At 36.0% G+C, this 24413-nt stretch overlaps 1 protein-coding gene across 1 annotated transcript; it reads left to right on the top strand.

The window, feature by feature from the left end:
* The first annotated feature begins 2018 nt into the window (after positions 1-2018).
* On the top strand, positions 2019-23336 carry LOC103965124 (3-isopropylmalate dehydratase large subunit, chloroplastic-like). The gene is made up of 21 exons (XM_048574561.1): positions 2019-2235; positions 2753-2844; positions 2990-3106; positions 3242-3322; positions 4405-4495; positions 4865-5029; positions 17247-17600; positions 17691-17819; positions 17919-18089; positions 18797-18949; positions 19032-19100; positions 19183-19299; positions 20609-20679; positions 20839-20920; positions 21006-21101; positions 21331-21380; positions 21934-21988; positions 22100-22231; positions 22401-22448; positions 22571-22729; positions 22977-23336. The coding sequence occupies exons 7-21, from the start codon at positions 17541-17543 to the stop codon at positions 23115-23117; spliced, it is 1533 nt and encodes a 510-aa protein (XP_048430518.1). The 5' UTR covers positions 2019-2235; positions 2753-2844; positions 2990-3106; positions 3242-3322; positions 4405-4495; positions 4865-5029; positions 17247-17540; the 3' UTR covers positions 23118-23336.
* The last annotated feature ends 1077 nt before the right edge of the window (positions 23337-24413 follow it).

Here is a 24413-nt window from a genome sequence, read left to right as displayed (position 1 = left end):
AACAACTATAAAAACGTTAATTTTAAAGCACATAACCAACCTTAAGAAATAACTTCTCATACAATGCTCAAATGGGGTGTATGAATACACCAACGTGATCTACTCAACCTCAGGAACATCCCCATATTTTTAGAAAAAATTTTCACCGTCGCACGCGCCCCCATGTGCCGGCCACGCGCAGGCACGTGCCTGGCACGTTGACGGCGTCAGTTAACGCCGTTAGGAATATTCCGTTAACGTCGTTAGGAATATTCCGTCCAAATTGATGGAATATTTCGTTGTCTTCTCCGGCGAGGCTCCGGCGCCGTCGCCGGTGCCGAAAAATCGTGAAATCTTTAAAACTTCGTATCTTCTTCGTTTTTCAACCAAATTTCATAAAATTGGTACCAAAATGAAGCTTACAACGAAATGAACAAATTCATACCACTTTCAAGTGCTAAAACACACGGGATCTCGCCGGGAAAACACCACCAACTCTGGCCAACCTCGAAACTCACGATCCCGACGTCCAAAACCTTCAAACGAACCACCCCGAGCCTCCTAAGGACCTCACCAAGATTCCTACAAGCTTGAAATTCCCAAAAACACAAGAATTAATGTGTGCATGAACAGCGACAAAAATCGGGTATCCCGAGTTCGACGTGAAAACGAAGGTATCCTTACCTGAAATGGGTATGGTTGAACTTCTACAGACCTCACGAGCATGGATATGTACTTTGTTCCTTCAATCTGTGAAGATTACAAGGGTTTTGGGGGTATGTCCGTACAAATGGGATAGAAAATAGGGAAGGGAAATGGCACGGGACAGGGTGCAGGGCAGGGAAGGGTGAAGGAAATGTGTGGGGAAATGTGTGTGGTCCACAACCAGCCACACCAAGCTCAAAACAACCACACAACGAAAAAAAAATCACACTAGGGCAAAATCGTCTTTTCACGCGTACGTTTTAAAATTTTTCGGAACGGGCTGTCACACATTGGATCCAAGTTAGGTGTCAGTCTTGTCGTACATATTGCATTAGGCAATTCTGGCTCGTATATGATCGTGCTTCGGTGCCAGACTTCATGTGATTGTAGTACTAGAGCGCATTTATTACACCCAGTCTTGTCGTATAGGATGGATTAGGCAACTCTGACTCGTGTGTCAGCATGTGTCGACGAGCATTTGTTATGTTATGTTTACTTATTACGAGGTTATGTGTGCTTATTTGTGATAGCTGTGCCTTATTAATTTCTTGAGACTTTGCAGGCTACGGTAAGTATTTTCTTACTATATATAATACATATATATTTTGGAAACTATACTTGATTTTATGGCGAGAGGTTATAATGTTCTAAAACGATCATTTACAAAACGTTATTTTTTGATCCACTCAACTTTTTTTTTCACCCCTCCAGGTTTAGTAGGTGGGATTTCGTGTAAACGAGAACTCTAGTAAGACCTCAGTAGATGGTTATCTTTAGTGGTATAACCTTCACCCTAATTATTGTACTGTTCTTATGCTCTGCCATAACATGTGAAATAAGTTCAATCCCACTCACCCGCGCACTCTTTTGATTACGCACTTTTAGGTTTTAAATTTATTCGTATTTTCCCACTACACTACACTTTATGACTTTGTCACCCTCCAGGTGTCGGCCAGCATAATTCGATTTGGAGTCCAAGTGGACATTCCGGGTCAGGGTGTGTCATCTCTATCGTTACTATTCTCAGATGGATGATAGAACATGCCCATGTGGGCATGTCAGCCAGACTAATGAGCTTAACGGAAGAGGATCCTCGCCGGATTGGCGGATCCTCTCACCATAACCGTCCATTTAACACTTACTTCTGCATAACTTCGTTGTCAGTATATCTGTGAGTACATGCCCGTTACGTACTTCTAATAGCAAGAAGCAGCTTAGGAATGGACAGTTATTTCACTTCTGCATGAGCTTTGTGCACTTTGAAATCTTTATTTTGGGTTCATTCTTATAACATCTTTAGAAATATTTCAAAACTTGACTCCCTTTTTCTTAGTCATGATTGCTATTTTCTTTTTAACCAGGTCATGAGAAAAGTTAGGGTGAGCATCTACGAGTATCAGCTGGAAAGCATGTTTGTTCAGCACATGAGGCCGATAATTGTTCAGTTGTATATGGATTTGCTTTTGTTGGACTGTGCTGCTTTAAAGTTCTGGATTGGTGCTATCAGTGAAGATGCCCCCTTGTGCTGCATTCGGGACTTTCTTGATTCAAGTATTATTCACTTGGTTTTCTTATTTTCTTACAAGTTTTCATTTGAAAAAAAAAAATGCTTCATTCATATGCATTCTATGTTGCTACTGAGGTTTACAATTTTTTTACTTTTTGCTTTTTATTTTTCCTCCTCAGGTAATATTTTCCTTTTACTGCATATTGTATCTTCTGTTTGAGAATGCCTCTGTTTTTTTTAACTTGCTGAGAATGCATCTGTCAAAATTTTAAGGGCCTTTCTTTGTTTCATCCAATCATTTTCTTCATTTTCTATGTCCAACTATGAAGCATTTTTTTTTATTGATATAAAGACCTTTTCTTTCTCCAATTATGCCTCTGTTAACTCTTTTTAATTTAAATGCACTCATTTAGCACTCACATTTATCTGATTGAGTAGATGAAAAAGAGGGAAACATGGATTATATATGCACCTTCACTTTGTTTTCTTATACGTCCTACTGTTATGAGATTAAATTTAACAGACATCCATACTAACAGCTTTGGTTTTCAAAATTTGTAGAAACCAGCTGTGATCTGTTGCAGGAAAGATTCAGAAAAGAAAACACCTCTAAATACCGAAGATTATGTCTAACTTTAGCATACTTGAAACTGGTATGCTATGCCATCAGCTGCTTCTAATTTTGTAAACAGTTAATACTATCTTAAAATTGAAATGCCAATGATGCGAAGCTCATGACTGAATTATTATAGGTCTGTAAGATTTATTGAATACTTTTTTTCAAACTGTCTCTTGCAGCAGAATCACCGCCACCAACAGCTATGGTTGCACAGTTCGTCGACGTCCAGTATTCCTCCGAAATTCAACTCTCTCTCTCTTTTTTCTCTCCAACTCAGTGCGTCTCTATTCTTCCAGGTACACCCATATCTATATCCCAAACGACTCTTTATATGTATCTATTTGTTAGAGAGGCTTTTGCCCTTTGGGTTCAATTTTATCTGCTATCTGCATTGGATTTGATGTCTTCTCAGTCCTTATTTTTTTATCCAGCAATGGAGCTTGCATAATCACTTGAGAAATTGGCAAATGAAAGCTGCTTCACTTGCACAGTGTAAAACATTCATTGTTATTGTATGATGTCTTCTTAATATAAGCTGAATAGGTGTAGGTGATTATATTTTGTACCAGTAACATGGGTTGGTTGGTGTTGTGAATTAACAATTATGTGATTGTGAGACAATTGTACGAAGATAAAGTATTGGATTGGTGTTTGGTGTGGGTGCAAGTTGTGCCGGATTAGTGCTTTGGAGCATCATTTTTGAAAAAACATATGGTCAAGTCAGAGAAAAATGTTAGTTATGTGCTTATATACTGTAAGGATGCTTGGGCTGGTATATATATTTCCACATATTGTATTGGTAGCCACAAACATTTGTGTTTTATCCGACAATGTGATGCCATTTTTATCCCAACAGGTTCTGTAAGTGATCTCTGTTTCTGTTATCAAATGTGTGTAGTTTCCTATTTTTTTTCTTCTTTTGGCTGGAAAGTAATGGAGAAGATAAAATTTGAAAGACAGTTGTGGTAATCCTTGAGATAAAAGTAGATGATCCATGTATTACTACATATATTTCAAGGAATTAATGTTGGATGCAAAGAACAATGTTATAGTTTCACTATCATATATCCAAATATTGTAAGTTTGGGACTTAACCTAAGGTGTAGTTAGCAAGACCACTTGCAAGTTATAAATGTTTTTTTTTTTTTTTTTTTTAATTTTTTTTTTGGGAAGCAGTTGAAAAACTTGATATCACCTTTGCATTTGTATGTTATCAATGTAAAGATTATTCTTTTGATCAGTTAGATGTCACAGTTTTTATAATCAATGCTTTGGTTAACTATAAATCCACACACCATTTTCATAAGATTTGTTTTTCTGCCACCATGTTAATTTTGCTCAATGATAATGCCATAATTGGAATATTCTTTTTTATAGAAATGATGTGTTAATCTGAAATTTCAAACTGAACTCTTACATGACTGCTTTTGCACATGCTCCTCTTTTTTGGTTGTTGGGTTTTAATTTTATTTCATTTTTTGGTAAATGCAATTGTTGGTTTTGCAAAGAATTGACTTTTATCTAATTTATAGTTCTCTATGCATGTAGTTTCACCTTTTTTGATCTCGAATATCTGGTTGGCTTTATTTATCAGGCCCAGGGTTGTGATTCTGGATGCTAACATGATTAACCACAGGTTGGTGTTCCTTGGGAACTTGGTGCGGAGAAATTGCTGCATATTATGGGTATATTACTACTACTTTTTTTCTCCTTTCTGTAAATGATACTAGATTTTAACTGAGACCAGATTGTATCAAACAAAAGCATTGTTTTCCAACTGGTATAAAACAAGATTCTTTTCCACCAAAAAAGATTAGGTATACATACTGTATCGTTATTTTCTTTATAGTATAAACCTGTTGAATCAACCATTGAATTGGTTTTGGAGTTTTTGTTTGATCATAGTTTTTTTTTGGGTGAAAGTTTTAATCGGTGAGACTCGGAAGAAAATGGAAGAATTTTCCTTTTGTATGCTCTAAGAATCAGACCCTATGCATTCTTACTGTTTAATGTGAGAGTTTCTATTCTGTTATATTATAATGGAACCAATGCAGGTTTACTTCGACTACATGAGGAGCTTCAGAGTTGAATTTGATGAGTTTTTTGAGGAAGGAATAATATCAGAAATTGAAGTTGGATTAGGTCTCTGTGGAGAGCTACGGTATCCTTCTTATCCTGAACGGCATGGTTGGAAATATCCTGGTATTGGTGAATTCTAGGTACCTTAATAAACGGTGATCCCTTCTTTCGTTAGTGGCATGCATAATAGCCCTTCATTCATCTGTGGTTATGACCTTAAGCCTGTAACTCATTTGATTTTTTACTTCTATCTGAACTTTGAAGTAGTTCTTTGATTCAACCTGATTTTTTGCAACCACATCTTTTGTAATCAAGAACGTTCAATTTTGTCCTGTTAATTGTACTATGTCTTTTCATATCAGTTATGTTGAATGTATATAAAAACCAAGCTGCGTATCTTACCGACCCTTTTCACTCATCTATTCCTTTGTTCATTTATGGTTATGTTTAATTTATTCAGGTTGAATGCGTCTTATTCATGCAGTTAAGGCTAGTGCATTCAAGTCCTGCAGCAATGCGCGGGCATATTTTCTAGTTTTAAACTATAAAAGAGTGAGGTGAGAGGTGAGAGGAGAGAGGAGCAGAAAGAGAGAGAGGGAGAGAGAGAGTGTTCGTAGAGAGGTGAGGAGCAGAGAGGGGGAGGGACGGATTTCTGGATGTGTTCATCTCTCTTGTGCAAAATGGGTTTCCACTGTGAGTCCAAGTTCTCGGTGTTCTTCGAAGCTCAAGGCTGTAGATCTTCTCAGGTTTATTCGTTCTTTTCTCTGGTTGTTTATGTCTATCAGTTTGATTAAATGCCTAAGTGAGAAGATTTTTGGGTTTCGCATAGATTTTCTTGATGTATTAAAATTCAATGCTGTATGTGAGTAGTTAAAGATTGAAACAATATAAGGCCATAGCCTTTCTTTCTGTATCAAAGCTTGAAGATTTGTTGATCTTTCTGGGTTTTACTACATTTCATAAGGCCAAAGCCGAAGTGTAGTGTCGTTCCGAAGTTTGTTTGAAGGAATTGTTGAGAAATTTCTTGGTGTGTAAAACATTTTCTTGGTGTTTAACAATGTCCGAGTGAGAGTTCTAAGCTATAGATATCGATCCCGGTTTTCTTTTGGCTTTGATTGCGTTCTTTTTCGCTATGACAATTGATCCAAAACATTTTGGTAGGAAGATCAATTCGTCAGATGACTCCTACGTGATAGAACTCGTGTCCTTCGTGTTGAAGTCAATAGGAGTATAGTCTATGCTCTTCATGTTGCTCGTATTTGCGGTTTAAATGGAGTATCCACTCCTACTGGGTTTGACATTTTCGTGGGCAAAGCCATGTACTGGTTGTCTTAGTATGAGACATTACCCAAGTATCTATATTACATCGTGTTTGGCATTCTAAACTTCCTACTGTTTGGTTCTTTGGCTCTAAAAATAACCTTTGATTTTGGATGGGGGAACGTTGATGAGCCAGGTCGACGTTCCCCCATCCAAAATCAAAGGTTATTTTCAAAGCCAAAGAACCAAACAGTAGGAAGTTCAGAATGCCAAACACGATGTAGTATAGATACTTGGGTAATGTCTCATACTGAGACACCCAGTACATGACTTTGCCCACAAACAATGCCAAACCAAGCAGGAGTGGATACTCCATCTGAACCGCAAATACCAGCAACATGAAGAACATAGACTCTACTCCTATTGACTTCAGCAAGGACACAAGTTCTATCACGTAGGAGTCATTTGACGAATTGATCTTCCTACCAAAATGTTTTGGATAATTGTTATAGTGAAAAAGAACGTAATCAAAGCCAAAAGGAAATCGGGATCGATATCCATAGCTTAGAACTCTCACTCAGACATTGTTAAACACCAAGAAAATGTTTTAAACACCAAGAAATTTCTCAACAATTCCTTCAAACAAACTTCGGAACGACACTACACTTCGACTTTGGTCTTATGAAATGTAGAAAGATCAACAAATGTTCCTTGCAACTTCAGCTTCGGCCTTTGAAATGCAGAAAATCAATCTTCAAGCTTTGATACATAAAGAATGGCTTCGGCATTATATTCTTTCGATCTTTATCTACTCACATATGGCATCGGCATTTAATACATCAAGAAAATATATGTGAAGCCCATTAATCTTCTCACTTAGGCATTTAATCAAACACCTGATAGACAAACAACCAGAGAAAAGAACGAATGAACCTGAGAAGATCTACAGCCTTGAGCTTCGAAGAACACCGAGAACTTGCACTCACAGTGGAAACCAATTTTGCACAAAAGAGATGAACACAGCCAGAAATCCTTCCCTCCGCTTCTCTCTCTGCTCCTCACCTCTCTACGAACACTCTCTCTCTTTCTGCTCCTCTCACTATTTTATAGTTTAAAACTAGAAAATATGCCCGCGCATTGCTGCGGGACTTGAATGCACTAGCCTTAACTGCATGAATAAGACGCATTCAACCTGAATAAATTAAACATAAACATAAATGAACAAAGGAATAGATGAGTGAAAGAGGTCGGTAAGATAAGCAGCTTGGTTTTTATATACATTCAACATAGCTGATATGAAAAGACATATTACAATTAACAGGACAAAATTGAACGTTCTTGATTACAAAAGATGTGGTTGCAAAAAATCAGGTTGAGTAAGTGTCAAAATAATTAATTCCTTTATTTTGAGTGAATCCCTTGGCAACTAGTCTAGCTTTGTACTTGCCTATACTTTCATCAAGCTTCAGTTTCTTCCTAAATACCTACTTACAACCAATTGGTGTAGTACCCGATGGTAAATCCGTTAACTCCCAAGTGTTGTTTTGCAAAATAGACTCAACTTCACTATTTATAGCTTCCTTCCAAAATGGAGCATCGACGAAGATCATGGCTTCTTTATATGTTGTCGGATCACCTTCAATTAAAAAGGTATAAAAATCATCACCAAAGTTCTTCTCCACTCTAGGTCTCTTACTTCTTCTAAGTTCTGCTGAAGGCTCTTCTTCATTTGTAACTTGATGGCTAATACTTGTGGAAGCTTTGTCAGTACTAGTGCATGATCTATCTGCCACTTGCCTTTGCATTCTAGTCTTGAAAGGAAATATGTCTTCAAAATATGTTGCATCCTTAGACTCTAATATAGTGTTATTCAAAATTTCATTTATTTCAAAGTTGATGACTAGAAATCTATTGGCACTGCTATTATGAGCAAAACCTAAGAAAACAGTATCCACAGTTTTAGGTCCTATCTTCTTTCTCTTAGGTTCTAGGATTGCAGCTTTAACCAAATACCCCCACACTTTCAAGACTTGAAGATTTGGGGTTCTCTTTTTCCAAATTTCATATGGAGTAGTAGTGTTGTCTTTAATGATTACTCTATTTAATATAAAACATGCAGTCAAAATTGCTTCCCCCACAAATTTTCAGGTAATCCAGAACTCAGAAGCATTGCGTTCACCATGTCCAATAAGGTCCTATTCTTCTTTTTAGCAACTCCATTAGATTGAGGAGAATAGGGTGTTGTTACTTCATGTATAATACCATGCTCTTCACAGAAAACACTAAGATCAGTTAGAGTGTACTCACCATCTTTACCAGACCTAAGTCTCTTTATCCTTTTCTCTAATTGATTTTCCACTTCTGTCTTGTAAATCTTAAATATAACAAATACTTCATCCTTAGTCTTTATCAAATAAATATAACTATACTTCGAACAATCATCTATAAATGTGACAAAATACTTTTTACCAACTCTAGTAGGTGATATGTTTGAGTCACAAACATCACTATGTATAAGCTCTAAAATTTGGGTATTCCTTTCAACGGACTTAAAAGGTTTCTTGGGTTGCTTTGCGTGTACACAAATTTCACACTTGTGCTTGATATTCATGTTTGACTTGGGGACCAGGTTTAAATCTATCATTTTCTTAATTTTGAACAAGTTTACATGTCCTAACCATGCATGACAAACATTACTAGATTCAACATTGAGAACTTTTGGAAGAGTATTGCACTCGGAAGAAACTTAAATAATCCTTCACTAATAAAACCTTTTCCAATAAATACACTATTCTTGGTTATTACAACCTTATTTGAGTCCATTACAACTATATAGCCTTGCTTTACTAAACATGATCCAATAATTAAATTTCTTCTAATATCAGGTACATGTTGCATGTCCTTCAAAGTTAAGACCTTTCCAGATGTCATCTTCAATTCTATCACTCTAATTCCAAGCACTTGAGACATTAAGTCATTCCCTAGAGTTACACGTCTGCCACTTGATTCCTAGAAGGTTTTGAAACATTCACGATCAAAACAAACATGTATATTAGCTCCAAAATCTACCCACCAATCTTTATTTTCATAATAAATTTGACAAAGGAATCATACTTAAAATGTTTTTGAGAAGATTGTTGCTCCATCAGCATATTCAATTGGGTTTTTGGACCATTATGATTTGACTTAGACTTGTTCTGCTCAATCTTCTTGTAGAAGCAATCCTTGGCCATATGGTTGGTCCTTCTGCGAACAAAGCAAACCCCCTTCTCTCTCCTTTGATCCTTAGTCTTCTGGAAGTTCTATTTTGGTTGGGTGATTTGAACTTAAAATTTGTTCTTTTGGATTTGAAATTCTTTTTATTATTTTTGGTGAACTTGTTTTCATTTTTGCCAATTTTGTTGGTGTCATTTTCAACGAAGTGCACAATTGTTTAATTTTCGGTTTCCTTCTTTTGGCTTGACCTATGTTTCTCTTCGACCCTTACTGAATTCATGACTTGAACCAAAAGAAGTTCTCCTTGTTTATACCTTAGGGTTCTAGCAAGTCATTCCAAGATTGAGGGAATTTATCAACAAGGCAGGAGACTTTAAAGTCCTCATTGAACTTTGTTCCTTTCTTTTCAACTCTTCTTAATTGCTCCTGATACTCATGTATTTGTTCCCTCACATACTTGTTATCAACCATCTCATAATCATTAAAGTTTGAGACTGTGAACCTATTCATCCCAGCATCTACAATTCCATATTCCGTTTCTAAAGTTTCCCAAAGTTTTTTGGCGGTGGATCTAGTAGCATGATACTGATTAGAAAGGGCACTTAAGATTATGTTGTGACAATGGTATTCTATTAGTTCAGGAGTTAGTTTAGAAGATGACTCTTTAGAAGAGCAATCTCTGTTTGATTGAGTTTCTTCAAGTGCAGATACAAGTCCTAAGACAGTTAACCAATATTTTACTTGTTTTTGCCACCCATGGAAATTATAGCCACTATATTTTTCAGGCTGAACCCTATTGGCTTCTTCTAGACTTGCCATTTGTTATGTAATATTGACTAATAATAAGTGAGAGAGAGAAATAAGATTGCTATAACACTGTAGAAATTAAAACAAATTTGTCACTCAAAAGTTTCAATAAATATAGAATGAACTATACTAGTGTATAATATTCTTAGATCAATTAACAGTGATAATTACAAACAGATTTGATTAAAGCACCAAAGAGAAATTAAAATATCAATATGCAATCATGAAATAGTAAACAATTAACTAGAAAACTCAATTAATTCTACTTATACTATATAGGATCAATCCCAGCGAATAAATGACAGATAAGCAGGATTAAAGTGCTTTGGTATTGAATAAAATACACAGAGAATCAAAGATGCAATGAAGGTAGTATTATAAACACACTTCTTTACAACTATATTAGTAATTCAAGAACCAAATAATTAATGACAGGAGTAAAAGGGTTCAACTGCTATTTAGATGCAATCAAAGTAAGGCATGGTTAGCCTTTCCCAGAAAATTCAACAACAGGAAAACTACAATTATTGGGGCTTTCAAAGCACTGTGAAAACAGATTGTAAAATTTTGCAATTATATTATCACACTTATACGGCTTGAGATGTAGAAATATACCAACTATTTATTTGATCAAATATATTAAATTAAATGTATATCACTATTAGACTTATGAAAAATTAAATTTGGAAAAATGAATAAGAATATCTGGCTTGTGAACCGAAGAGAGGCGTGATGTCGCTGCCCTAAAGCCGTAGACGTACAGGTTATGTCGGTGCCTACAACTCCAAGATACAACCCAAAGCCTCACAAAGTGTTTGATCCATTATGCACGCCAACGCCAGACGGGATTGCCAAGTCGTGATCAATTGCCCAAGAATTATAAAGTAGGAATGTAAATTGACTGACAGAGATGTGAGAAGCGAATGAGAGAATAGTTTTTAACGTATTCTATTTTCTGTCTAAGGTTTCTTATTTAAAGAACTTCTCATACCCCTTTAGAAAAGGATTATGACTCTTCAAATAAAACACAACTCTTAAATATTAAAAATAAATAAAATAATAATAAGTTTTGAATCTTTAAAATAAAATATAATTAAAATAATTAAAATAACCAACAAATTAATAAGTGTAGGTTTTCCCCTGTTGTGAGTTGTATATTAGTTAAGGTGTAAATAATAGTATGTTGTCCCACGTTGACGAAGTGCATATGTTATACCAATTGTTACTCCTATATATACTCCACTTTGGAGATTAGTGAATATACAAGAAATTATCAAGTATTGTCATATATATTTTTTATATTTACCATATTTAGTTTGACTTTGCATCAAAGCAGTTCGTTCTTGGTAACATGTGCGCCTATTTTTTGGGTCGTGATTTCCTTCGTTCAAAAAAAAAAAAAAAAAACAGTTAACATTGTTGTGAACAGTGATTTTGCTATAGTATCTACTACAATGTTGTGAACAGTGATTTCGCTACAGGTTTTGGTAAATTGTTTTAATTCTACTACGTATCTTTTTTGCTTTTATTGTTCATGGCTTAGCTAAATGGCTTAATATAATAATAGTGTTGTTGTGCATCTTGGTGGAACAATATATAGATAATTGATACTGGAACCACTAATCATGTGTCTAGTGATCCTAGAGTGTTTGATGACTTACGTGACTATGTTTGTGATCCGTATATTACTAGTGCAAATAGAGCACTTTCCCCTATGAAAGGTGCATGTATTATCTCACTTACTCCAACCGTATCACTGATCCATGCTTTACTTGTTCTTGATGTTAAGTGCAATATTTTGTCGGTAAGAAAACTACTTGATACCTTATATGGTTTTCTTCACTTCTACCCCACGTATTGTTATTTTCAAGATATTCAAAATCATAAGATAATTGATTGTGGTAAAAGAAATGGGGGTTTGTACATCTTGACTATGGAGGATACTATTTTTTTTAGGTTCAAATAATCATCAAGTTCTAAGTGCTAAAGTGGATGACAAACATCAAATTTGGTTGTGGCATCGACGTTTGGGACATCCATCATTCAGTTATATGAAGCATCTATTTCCTTCTTTGTTTCGCACTTGTAGTGATTCAAAGTTCCAAGTGTGAAACATGTGTCATGGCTAAGAGTCATCGTGCTTCCTTTCCCATAAGTGATTCTAAAGCTACTTTGCTATTTTATTTAATACATTCTGATGTGTGGGGTCCAGTGAAGGTTACTTCTAAGGGCTGGTTTGGTATTGCTGTACTTTGAAAAAAAGCTGCTTCTGCTGTGCTGTGAGAATAAGCAGCTGTGAAATAAAGCAGTAGAGTGTTTGGTAAACTTTTTTGTAAAAGTGTTTTTGAAAAAAAAAAAGCAGTATTAGAGTGTTTGGTAAACTTTTATGTAAAATAGATGTGAAAAAAAAGCCGGTTTTTCAAAGTTAGGTTTTGCAGATTCTTGTTTTTGGCTTTTTTTCATCTAAAACTGTGAAAAAAAGCTGAAGTTGAGTGTTTACCAAACACAAAAATAGCTCCCAGCTTTTTTTGATAGCAGCTTTTTTCAGAATCACCTCAGTACCAAACCAGGTCTAATAGATTTCATTGGTTTGTTACTTTTATTGATGATTGTACTAAATTAACTTGGGTGTTCTTGATGAAGAATAAGAGTGATGTCCCTTTTCTTCTTCAAGAATTTTGTGCAATGGTGTCTACTCAATTTCAAACCAAAGTTAAGGTCTTCAGGTCTGATAACGGAGGAGAATATGTGAATCACGCTTTGGCATATTTTTTTCATGATCAAGGTATTATTCACCAAACAATTACTCCGTTTACACCCCAACAAAATGATGTGTCTGAACGGAAGAATCGTTAAATAATGAAGGTTGCTCGCTCCTTGATGTTGGATAAATGTGTTCCTAATCATTTATGGGGTCATGCTGTTTTGGCTGCTGTGTATTTGATAAATCGTGTTCCGAGTAGGGTTCTTGATTTTTAAATACAGTTTGATGTGCTGCAAAAACATGTTTTTGTTGTCTCTGTATCCAAACTTCCTCCGAATGTGTTTGGGTGTATTGCGTATGTGCATGTCTACTCTTATCATGTGCTCTCTGATATGAATTTATTGGGTTTGCAAACAATCAAAAAGGCTATAAGTGTTATTATCCTCCAACTCATAAAACTTATATTACCATGGATGTTACCTTCCATGAGGAACTTTCGTATTTTGTGAAGCCCTCTTCCGACACTCCACTTCAAGGGAAGAGGGGGAGTGAAGTGCAGATTCAAATAGATGGCATAGATGATATGTTACAGGCAGATTTGGGGACATAACCTATTATGTTGCGTGATAATGATCAGTCGGTTATAGATAGTGATCGATCAACTATCATTCCCGAGATGTTGCGTGATAATGATTAGTTGGCTATTCATGGTGATCGGTCAACTGACATTCTCGAGACTATTTCTACTGATGACTGGTTGGATGTGCCCAACGAGTTGCATATTGATGACCAACCTGCTACTAATATGCTTAACGAGTTGCCTGATAATGGTTCATCCAGTGATGATTCTTCTAACGGTTTGGTACAAGATGGTGACATACATGAGGTAAATTTTGATGATGCTTCTAACGGTTTGGTACAAGATGGTGACATACATGAGGTAAATTTTGATGATTCTTCTACTTATCAGTTGCCTCTATGAGCTAATCGTGGAAAACCTAAAGTTGTTTATAAGCTTGATATGTATACCAAAGCCAAGTGTCCTATCAACAATTATGTGTCTACTCATCGTTTGTCCAAACCATATGCATCTTACATATGTCAGCTATCTAGTGTATCAGTTCCAACAAGATTGCACGATGCTTTGTCTGACCCCTAAGTGGGTTAATGCCATAAATATTGGGATGGAAGCTTTGGAAAAGAATTCCACTTGGGATTTGGTTCCTTTGCCAAACGAGAAGAAAGATGTTGGATGTAGATGGGTGTTCACTATTAAGCATAAAGCAAATGGTTCTATTGACTGGTACAAAGCCAAATTAGTTGCTAAGGGTAATACTTAAACCTATGTGGTGGATTATCATGAGACTTTTGCTCATGTTGCCAAACTTAATATTGTACGTGTTCTTCTATCCTTATTAGCAAACTAGGATTAGCCCCTATTGAGGTTTGATGTTAAAAATGCTTTCTTTCATAATGATCTCAATGAGGAAGCTTATATGGATCTCCCACCTGGTATCAGAATATCTCCTGAAAAGATGTTGTGTGCAGATTGCGAAATGCTTTGTATGGTTTGAAACAATCTCCTAGAGCATGGTTTGGGAGGTTTACCAGTTCAATGTTTCTAAAGAGACAAAATGGTAAGCTAACTGCATTGATTATTTATGTTGATGACATGATAATGACTGGTGATGATTAAAAGAAGATACAGTGCCTTCAAAAGTACCTAGCTACTGAATTTGAGATGAAAGAATTGGGTGAATTGAAATATTTTCTTGGAATCAAGGTTGCACGATCCAAACATGGTATTTTTTTGTCTCAACGAAAGTATGTTCTTGATTTGTTAGCGGAAACAGGTATGTTAGATTGTAAACCTGTTAATACTCCGATTAAGCAGAATCATCGTATGGGCTTATTTTCGGATCAATCCTACTCATAAAGAATGGTATCAGAGGCTTGTGGGGAGATTAATTTATTTGTCTCACACTCGCCCTGGCATTGCTTATGCAGTTACTGTGGTAAGTCAGTTTATGCATTCACCTAGTGAAGCTCATATGGATGCAGTAACTGTATTTTGAGGTACTTGAAGATGGCTCCTGGCAGAGGCTTGGTTTTCTCCAAGAATGATCATTTGAATGTCGAAGGGTACACAGATGCAGATTGGGCAGGTTCTATCAATGACTAGCAATCTACATCTAGATACTTTACGTTTGTGGGTGATAATCTAGTTACTTGGAGAAGCAAGAAACAAAAAGTGTTGGCTAGGTCAAGTGCTGAAGCTGAGTTTCATGGTATGTCTCATGGTGTATGTGAGTTGTTGTTGAAAAAATTGTTAAGAGATCTTAGATTTAAACCCAAGGGTGCTATGAAACTCCATTGTCATAACAAGGCTGCTATTGAGATTGCTCATAATCCAGTGCAGCATGATCGAACAAAACATGTGGAGATTGATCGACATTTCATCAAGGAAAAATTGGATGCTGGAATTATTATGTTTCTGTTCATGGGATCTGAAGATCAACATGCTGATGTGCTTACTAAGGTTGTGTCTAATAATGTGTTTTCCAACTCGCTTGACAAGTTGGGCATGCGTGACTTCTTTGCTCCTTCCAACTTGAGGGGGAGTGTTGCTAGTTGTATATTAGTTAAGGTGTAAATAGTAGTATATTGACGAAGTGCATAGGTAATACCAATTGTAACTCCACTTTGAAGATTAATGAATATACAAAAAATTCCCAAATATTGTCATATATATTTTTTGTATTTACCATATTTAGTTTAACTAAGTCCCAAACAAGAACTTATTGGTCCCCGAACAATGCAAACAAATGGCCATTGTGGAATACAATCTCACGATACTTTGGATTATAACCAAATAGGTTAGTCCATGCACCGTTGTCTTCGCCATGCTTATAGAATATGCTAGTCTTCCTTCTACTCCATCGTGAATACAAATCCACATACTTAATGTACCAAATCGTAGTCTTAATATATACCAGACTGTATTCTCAATACACACAAAAATTTCTCCTCAAATAGCACTACTATAATCTTCAATTATCCTTTACTCTCTTTTGGAAATCCACGTGATGAGGATGATATGGTAATGTCAGCTATGCCTATTAAACAAAACGATTAACAATAAATTTGTTAATAAGAGATTTTTTAATTTTTTAATTTTTTTTTGTCAAATGATAAATTTTATTAATTTCTAATATAAATGTTTACATATTCTGCAAGAATATTAAAAAAGAATTCATGGCCATAAGCATCCTACTAGAATGAACCACCACGCGAGGTAGCATAGGAAGCCATTGCATGGGCAGCGAGATTACCACTCCTCTAAACATACATAAACTCCACCTCTCTAATCTGAGACGCCAAGGTCTTCATATAAAAAATGAAACATTCCAAGCTTGCATCAATAGAGCATTCCTCATTTATCATGTTGTAACTTGTAAGAGAGAGCATTAGACTCTATCTCTACCATCTCATAATTCAAGTCTCTGCACATCACCAAAGCTACACAAATTGGAGCTGCCTCCGGCTTTCCGCCATATTTGCACCATTAAAAAACTCGGCCCCCACCCCCACCAACCATCTTCAAAAGTCCCGCAAAATCTCTCACCACCCACCCATAGCCACCTAACATCGATTTTCCACTCCATGCCCCATCACAGTTAATCTTCAAAGTCCCAAAACTGGGACATTTCCATCGAACTTTTTGCCCAACAAACACCAACGTCGAGGGCTTCCCGCAGCTCTCATTCTCCCTTGATTTTTCCGGCTGGGCATCTCTAAATTCTTGAATGTGGCTTCATGATAAATCAATTTCATCCTTCAGAGTTTTATACGTACTTTCAAAAGCCTACAAAAAGAAAAAACTTGCCATCAACATCGGGTTTCTCATATAATTTGCTCAATCTTATTCATGTGTGTCTCATTAAAAAAATCATTAAAAGGGTTTTAAGTGTGAAATAATATTTATCACATAATATTATAATTTGATGATATTTTCTTCACATATAAATGACAAGTAAGAAGTTTTAAGTTCAAATTTCATAAACGACAATTCGAAACTAATTTATCATTCGATCTATTAGTATAAATATATCATTATATAAAATAGTAAACGTTTGATGAAAACTAGTGTTATATTTAAGGTACAAATTGAGCTTTTCATTTTTTTTTAATAAATAATAGAAAATTATCATTGCATTTCAAAAATCTCATTTTGTACTACAAACTTTTTATAATTAGTAAAAAAATTACACTTGTGAGGAGAAGTGTAGAATAAGATTTTTAAAGTATTAATAACCGTTACCAAATAATATTGTACACTAATCTATATTTTAAATTTAAAATGTAATAAGTTGCAGGAAACGCGTGTTATTTTGCTGCTACGTAAGTTTGGTCGCCTGCTGCATTGTCCCAGATGATCGAGCTCCCGCTCCGGACAACATAAAATAAGGCAACACCAACTACACACGACACGTCCACATGTCATTTCTGCCTCACAGTCGCAGCCACTCCAAAACACACGCCACTCAGCCGCCGCTTCCCACAAAGTAGCAAAACCAAAACACAACTCTTCCACTTCTTCGTCGCTTCTTCTTCTTCTGCAGAGACATCAGTGTTACGCCGCATAAACTCGCATTCTGACACCCATGGCTTACTCCACCGCTGCTCCGCCGTCCACCTCCTTCATCGGCAACAAGGCCCCTTTTGTTTTTTTGGCTCCAAGTTTTTTTTTTCTTCCAAATTTTTTTGTTGGGTTTTCACTAAACCATTGCTGAATTTGATTTCAACCTCATAAGGATCTGAATCTCTCTGCTTTCTCCTCCGCAACGCCGATTTCCAGTCAGAAATGCAAGAGAAAATCCAAGAAAATTTGCTCCGTCATGGCTTCTCAGCAATCGGAGCGCAAGCCCGCCACCACCGGCTCGGTTAGGATGAACTTTTTTTTTCATTGTTTTGTGCGATTAGGATTGATGAGAATCTCCATTTGGCGGGTTTTTTTTAATTGGGTTTTGGTTAATTTTCAGGTTAAGACGGGGATGACGATGACTGAGAAGATATTTGCTCGAGCTTCTGAGAAAACCCAGCTGAGTCCGGGTGAGAATGTTTGGGTTGATGTCGATGTTTTGATGACCCATGACGTCTGTGGCCCCGGTTCATTTGGAATCCTCAAGAAAGAGTTCGGCCAGAACGCAAAGGTACTTCCTTTTCCTCTTTTTCTTTTTCTTTTTGTTTTTCTAAATGCATTACTGTATTAAACACCCAGTACCATCGGAAGCCATATCTGTGGGTTTTGAATAGCTTAGTTTGCTGATCTAGGCATGCTTTACAAACCAAAAAGGAAAAGAGGTTGGTATAAATATTTAGTCAGAAGTAATAGGTTCATTGATCAAGTCGTTGACTCTTATGGCAATGGTAATGATCACATTAGAGAATCTACTTCTATGTGTCGGGTTAGCCAGCTCCGCAAGAAACATTCTGCATGAATGTGTTCCAAATGGTTTCTGCACATCACTGCCAGAGTCGAGGAACATTAGCATCATAGCGTAGCTTGACCAAACACTACGGTGGATGGCAGAAATGAGTAGGTTGTATTTGTTTTTTGTTGTCATAGTCCACATGCCCGTTTCTGCTGCCAATACAACATATCAACTTACAAGTCCTCTCTTACTGCTTTCTTAGTGAATAACCATAACTAGTCACAGAAATAAAAAAAAAGAAGCAATTCATTTGCATTTAACTCATTGCTTGATGACATATTTTCTTTTTTTAGCTCACTATTCATCATCTCTGTATGTGTTGATTACTATTGAAAGGGTCTATTTTTCATATCTGAGATTTTGTAATCACTGCAGTTTTTGTTGTCATGGGGTATCAATAGAGCTTCATTGTTTTTCTATTGCAGGTTTGGAACCGCGAAAAGGTTGTAATCATACCTGACCATTATATATTTACAACTGATGAACGTGCAAACCGTAATGTGGATATCTTAAGGGACTTGTGCATGGAGCAAAACATCAAGTATTTCTATGATATCAAGGATCTAAGTAATTTCAAGGTGTGGGTTTTAAGTGTTATCTTTTCACCATGTTTTAATTGGTTTAATCAGCAGATATTGAGTTTAGTTGACAATTTGGCAGGCCAACCCAGATTATAAGGGCGTATGCCATGTTGCTCTTGCTCAAGAAGGTCATTGCAGGCCAGGGGAGGTACGTTCCTTTGAAGAGTTCAATATTATTTTATGGTTTTTTCAGTCCAAAGCAGCAACCAAACACCTGATTTGGTCTTCAGGTTCTGCTGGGTACAGATTCTCATACATGTACTGCTGGAGCTTTTGGACAATTTGCTTCTGGAATTGGGAACACTGATGCAGGATTTGTATTGGGCACTGGGAAGCTTCTGCTCAAGGTTTGCAGATTTTAAATATGTTTTCATTTCTGCTTTTCTGATCACATATAATTGTCACTCTCCGGCGGAGTTCACGCGAATGGTTTAATTCCACGGATAGTTTAGCTTCCCTTAATATAATATTGTGACTATTGGCCCTTTTTACCCTGTTTAGCTTTCATACTGTGTTTTACACGTATTAAAAATTTGAGCCATTGTAATACCGTAGTGCTTCAATGGTTTCGGAGTTGTTTCTTACCTTTTCTTTTGTTTTATTTAAATTGTGATGGTAATAATGAGTTTCTAAGTTCTTTGTAATAAATGAAGGGTCAATGAACCATCATCATTGGTATCATGATCTTCCATCAGATATGTTATATATCTACAGACTGATAGAATCATTGATTTTTGGCAGAGTATTCGACTTCAAACATCAAGAACTATGTATTTAGTTGAAGAAAGTAGTAGTATTTATGTTCCAATAAGTGATGGGAAAACAATATGAAATGGCTTTGAATAGTAGGTAGTGACAACCAATACGATTTAAATGCTCGTTGCAGAACTTTTCTGCCTTCATTACTCTTGTTTAAGTGTGATCATGAAGGTGGTGATGGTTTTCGAAAGTGCACTGGCAGGCATGATGAGTTCGTGAAACTTTGATATTGTGCACATGAAAGGATTTTAGTAAATGGTTGATTTAGATTGATTTATACAGTTATAGATTGTTGTATATGTCCTGGAAGCAAGTGTTGTGTGAGGTGTTTAGATACATGCCATATGAAACAACTGGCTCTAGTACCATTTGCATGTGACACTCAAGTTTTATTAAGCACAAGTACCATGTCTGCATGCCCAAGTTGAGATGTTTTCATCTTATATTATGTTCTAATACTAGGAGGTGGGGTTTTCATTTGGTTTCCCTTTGATTTTTGAAGCTATGGGTTAGACTTTATAAAAGCCATAACTTTACTGTATTATTTGATATTGTTCATTGGGATCATGAAGGCAATATCAAGAAGGGTACATGTTGCAGCCTCACTCAATCTGAGGTCTGAATGTCTCAAAACAAATCATTGGACATTGTTAAAAAATCAGAAAACAGGAAAGTACTCCATGTAGAGAACCGAAAAGGGAGAATTATGCTTTTTGATAAGCTAAATGTGTTTCTCTTTCCAATATGAGCTATGAGTGATCGAGGTTGTTGTATCTGTTGATTCACAATTTCTGCAGTACTGCTTTATCTCATACTTTAATGTTATAATTGTTTGCAGTAATTTCTGTGAATTTTATTGTGTTTTCGTACTCTTCTGATTTCCTTCTAAAATTGCAGGTGCCACCAACATTGAGATTTGTGATGGATGGTGAAATGCCCGACTATTTGCTTGCCAAAGATTTGATTCTGCAAGTAAGTTTAACTGTTCTCAAAGCATTTTTTTTTCCACTCAGTCTGCATATACAAAGAAGTTAAAATTATAAAAGTTAGACTGATCATATGATTTTATTTTCTTAATATATAACACATCCAGGCTTGTTGTCTCCTTGATAAATGAATTTCATCTGGCAAATTATTGGTGAAATAACTGTTGCTGGTGGAACATATAAAGCTATGGAATTTGTTGGCAGCACTGTTGAAAGCTTATCTGTAAGTGAATTTTACTGTATGTATGATCATACCATTCATCTGGTTGTATCTGTTAATTACTCTTTCACAAACCTGTGCTGGACAGATGGAAGAACGAATGACATTATGCAACATGGTTGTTGAGGCTGGAGGTAAAAATGGTATTGTTCCTGCTGATAGCACTACATTTAATTACCTTGAGGTTAGTGCTACAAATCTTCAAATGTTACGATGGCTCTCTCTCCCTCTCTTTCCCCTCCTTTAGAGTCAGTAAAATGGAGTTGGGAGCACAACATTTTCACGTTTTTTATTTTTTATTTTTTTATTTTTTATTTTTTGGTGGGTGGCTGTCACAAATTTGTTCTTTTTGAATCTCACATACATTTGTGTTGTGTAGCACAGGCTATATAATGTTTAATGTTGAACTGCAGGATAACACGTCTGTTCCCTATGAACCTGTTTACAGTGATGCTAAAGCAAGGTAATTAATGCTACTGATTATCCACATTTTATTCGACCATTTCATGATCCAGTTTATAACGTTTGAACTCTGAAGCATGTATTTTGCTTTCAACGTGGACATGCACTCTAGAATCTTATGTTCCTTTTAGATTTAATAACGTTTTAATGCGATATATTTAAAATAGTATTTCCTATGGTTTTGAGGGACTTTTGACGCAGTGATGGTGCATTTGAATTTTGACAATGTTATGTTAGTGGATGAGACATCATTCTATATTCATCTCTTTGAAAATATACTAGTAGAACTGTCACATTTAAAGTACTATGTGGTCATCATCTTATGTAGTTTAGTTCAGGTTGTCACGGACTACCTTATCATCATTTGTAAATCTACAGCAGATGTAAGAGAATTGGATGTTAAGCATACCTAGGATTCGAATATGCATATTCTTTTATATTCCTTTTTATAATATGCATATTCTTTTATTCCTTCTGTTGACTAACTTAAGATTTGTGAGATTTGGCCTTTTGGAATTCGTTTGTATTAATGAGTTTGTTTTGTGTGCATTTAGATTTCTTAAAGAGTACAGATTTGATATCTCAAAATTGGAGCCATTGGTGGCAAAGGTGAGCAGCACATGATTGGTCTCTTATAGTTTAATCTCCCTTGTAGATATTCAATGATTTGTAATTTTGCCTCTCTTCCATGGTTAATTCATAACAAGAATTGTTTTCCAGCCTCATTCTCCAGATAATCGTGCTTTAGCAAGAGAATGCAAAGATGTGAAAATTGACAGAGTATACATCGGTTCTTGCACTGGTGGAAAAATGGAGGATTTTATGGCTGCAGCCAGAGTTTTTCTAGCATCTGTAAGGAGTCAAATCTTTGTCACATGAGTATTGGGATATTGTTTACATATGCTGACTTCGGATATTGTTTACATATTCTGTAATGCTGACTTCAATTGACATCTGAATGTTTTTTTTGGAAATTCTCTTTTCTTGGTTTAAGCTTAAAGATTTAATTCCTTTGCTGCAGGGGAAAAAGGTCAAAGTTCCCACATTTCTTGTGCCTGCTACCCAAAAGGTTTGTCAAGCTACAGAATTAAGTACTTCGGTGACAACATCTGTATATATAAATTTATCAAGAAATTTTATGAAAGGCATGATAAATGAAATCTTGTTTATTGTATATTCTGAAATCTGCAGGTTTGGATGGACGTGTATAGTCTGCTAGTTCCAGGGTCTGGTGGCAAGACTTGCTCCCAGATATTTGAGGAAGCTGGATGTGACGCACCTGCAAGTCCCACTTGCGGTGCTTGCATGGGGGGTCCGAAAGACACGCATGCACGCTTAAATGAACCTCAGGCGAGTGCATCCTTTCTGCAACACATTCATAAGGATCTAATGTGCTCTCCTGTCTTGGGGCAGCTGGACGTCACGCATTGTTGCATTTCACTATGTCGTCTTCGATAGAATTGGGACTGACTTCCCTGCCTTTGGGGTTCATAACCCAATTTGCAGATAACCTTGTTGCAAGGAGAACATCTTGGTTTTAGTTTCAATTGTATTGAAAATAAATACTGGTAGATTATTAACCATCTTGTCTTTGCAGGTATGCGTCTCGACAACAAACAGGAACTTCCCAGGTCGAATGGGTCACAAGGAAGGCCAGATATATCTCGCTTCCCCCTATACGGCGGCTGCGTCAGCTTTGACTGGTTACGTCACCGACCCGAGAGAGTTTTTGCAGTAAGCAGTTTTATCATTACAATCTGATCAGTGTATGTCATCTTTATATTCTGCAACTAAATGCTGTTAGATAGCAGAGATTACGGAATAATGGGTATAACATCCATCCTACAAGGTTTTATGTTTTGTGATTGTCGGGTAGCAGCCATATTGTATGTGTAATCGTTTGAGCATGTTAGAATGTATTTATGAAACGATGGAATAAAGAGGGCTTGTCGGTGAACTTCTCACTCTATGCAGCATAGTCTGTTCCAACACAGAACGGATGTGAGTTATAAGAGCCAGTAACACAATCACAATCAATGGTGAGATGCTGCTCAATACCAGTAACTCTCAGAGATTACTCTCTGTATAACAAGAGCAGAGCTTTGATACCAATTGAAATTGGTATTAGGCAGAGTATCCTGCTAATAAAAATTTTAACTTTGCACAGTAAACTAGTTAAATGAGCTAGCTAATTAGTTACAAGTTCTTCAGTGACAGAAAGTACAGTTGCAAGAACTAAACTTAATTGACTAATATGTCTAACTAGTTAGAGTCTACCTAGATCTGTCTAACAACAAAAAATCACAAAAATGGAACGCATTCACATATCTGTTCATTATGCAAACAACGATGACAAAGCAATTATGAATTAAAGTAGGCTGGATTGACTAGTCAAATTCACTAGTCAATTAAGTACAGATTCGTTAGTTAACCAAGCACAAATCTAACAAACAGACTTAGTTTCCTACGAGTTATTTTAGTCAACAACAATATAGTTCATTTTTAATATTAGAAAGCCAGAAAGAGAGTTTGGTGTCTCAAGGCTTCACAAAAAATAATTGGACTATAAAGCCCCTCAAACAAAAAAAATCTAAAACTAAAACTGAATTTGATACATGAAAACAAGGGCAATTTTGTAAAAAAAACATAAATCTAAAATTCTTTTTATTAGAAGAAAAAAAAAACAAATAAAAAGGGGAAGAAGTGCTGGAACTGGTGAAACATTTAATATCTCAAAATTGCCCCTTTTGTTACAGGTTGTAAAAATAATAAAAAGTCAAAAAGTAAGGACATGATGATAAAAACGTGGCAAGGAGAGAAAGTGGAGGAAAGAAAATACAACGTGCAGAAAGAAAGAAACTGTATTTGAAGCAGTTGCCGTAGTAGTCTCCCACTATAACAAAATTATATTTTAAAAAAAAATATCTAAGAAATTTAAAAATGAGATAAAAAAGGGACGTGCTGAAATCCCTGATTTATTTTCTGAAAAAAAAAAAATGAGATAAAATGAATTTAACCCAACCAACCAACACCA

Source organism: the organism of the source record quoted next, unplaced genomic scaffold (assembly GCF_019419815.1).
Source record: "Pyrus x bretschneideri cultivar Hongxiangsu unplaced genomic scaffold, Pyrus_bretschneideri_v1 Contig73, whole genome shotgun sequence".
Taxonomy (NCBI): Eukaryota; Viridiplantae; Streptophyta; class Magnoliopsida; order Rosales; family Rosaceae; genus Pyrus; species Pyrus x bretschneideri.
The sequence above is the reverse complement of the archived record's forward strand: the minus strand, read 5'-3'. Positions and strand labels throughout refer to the sequence as shown.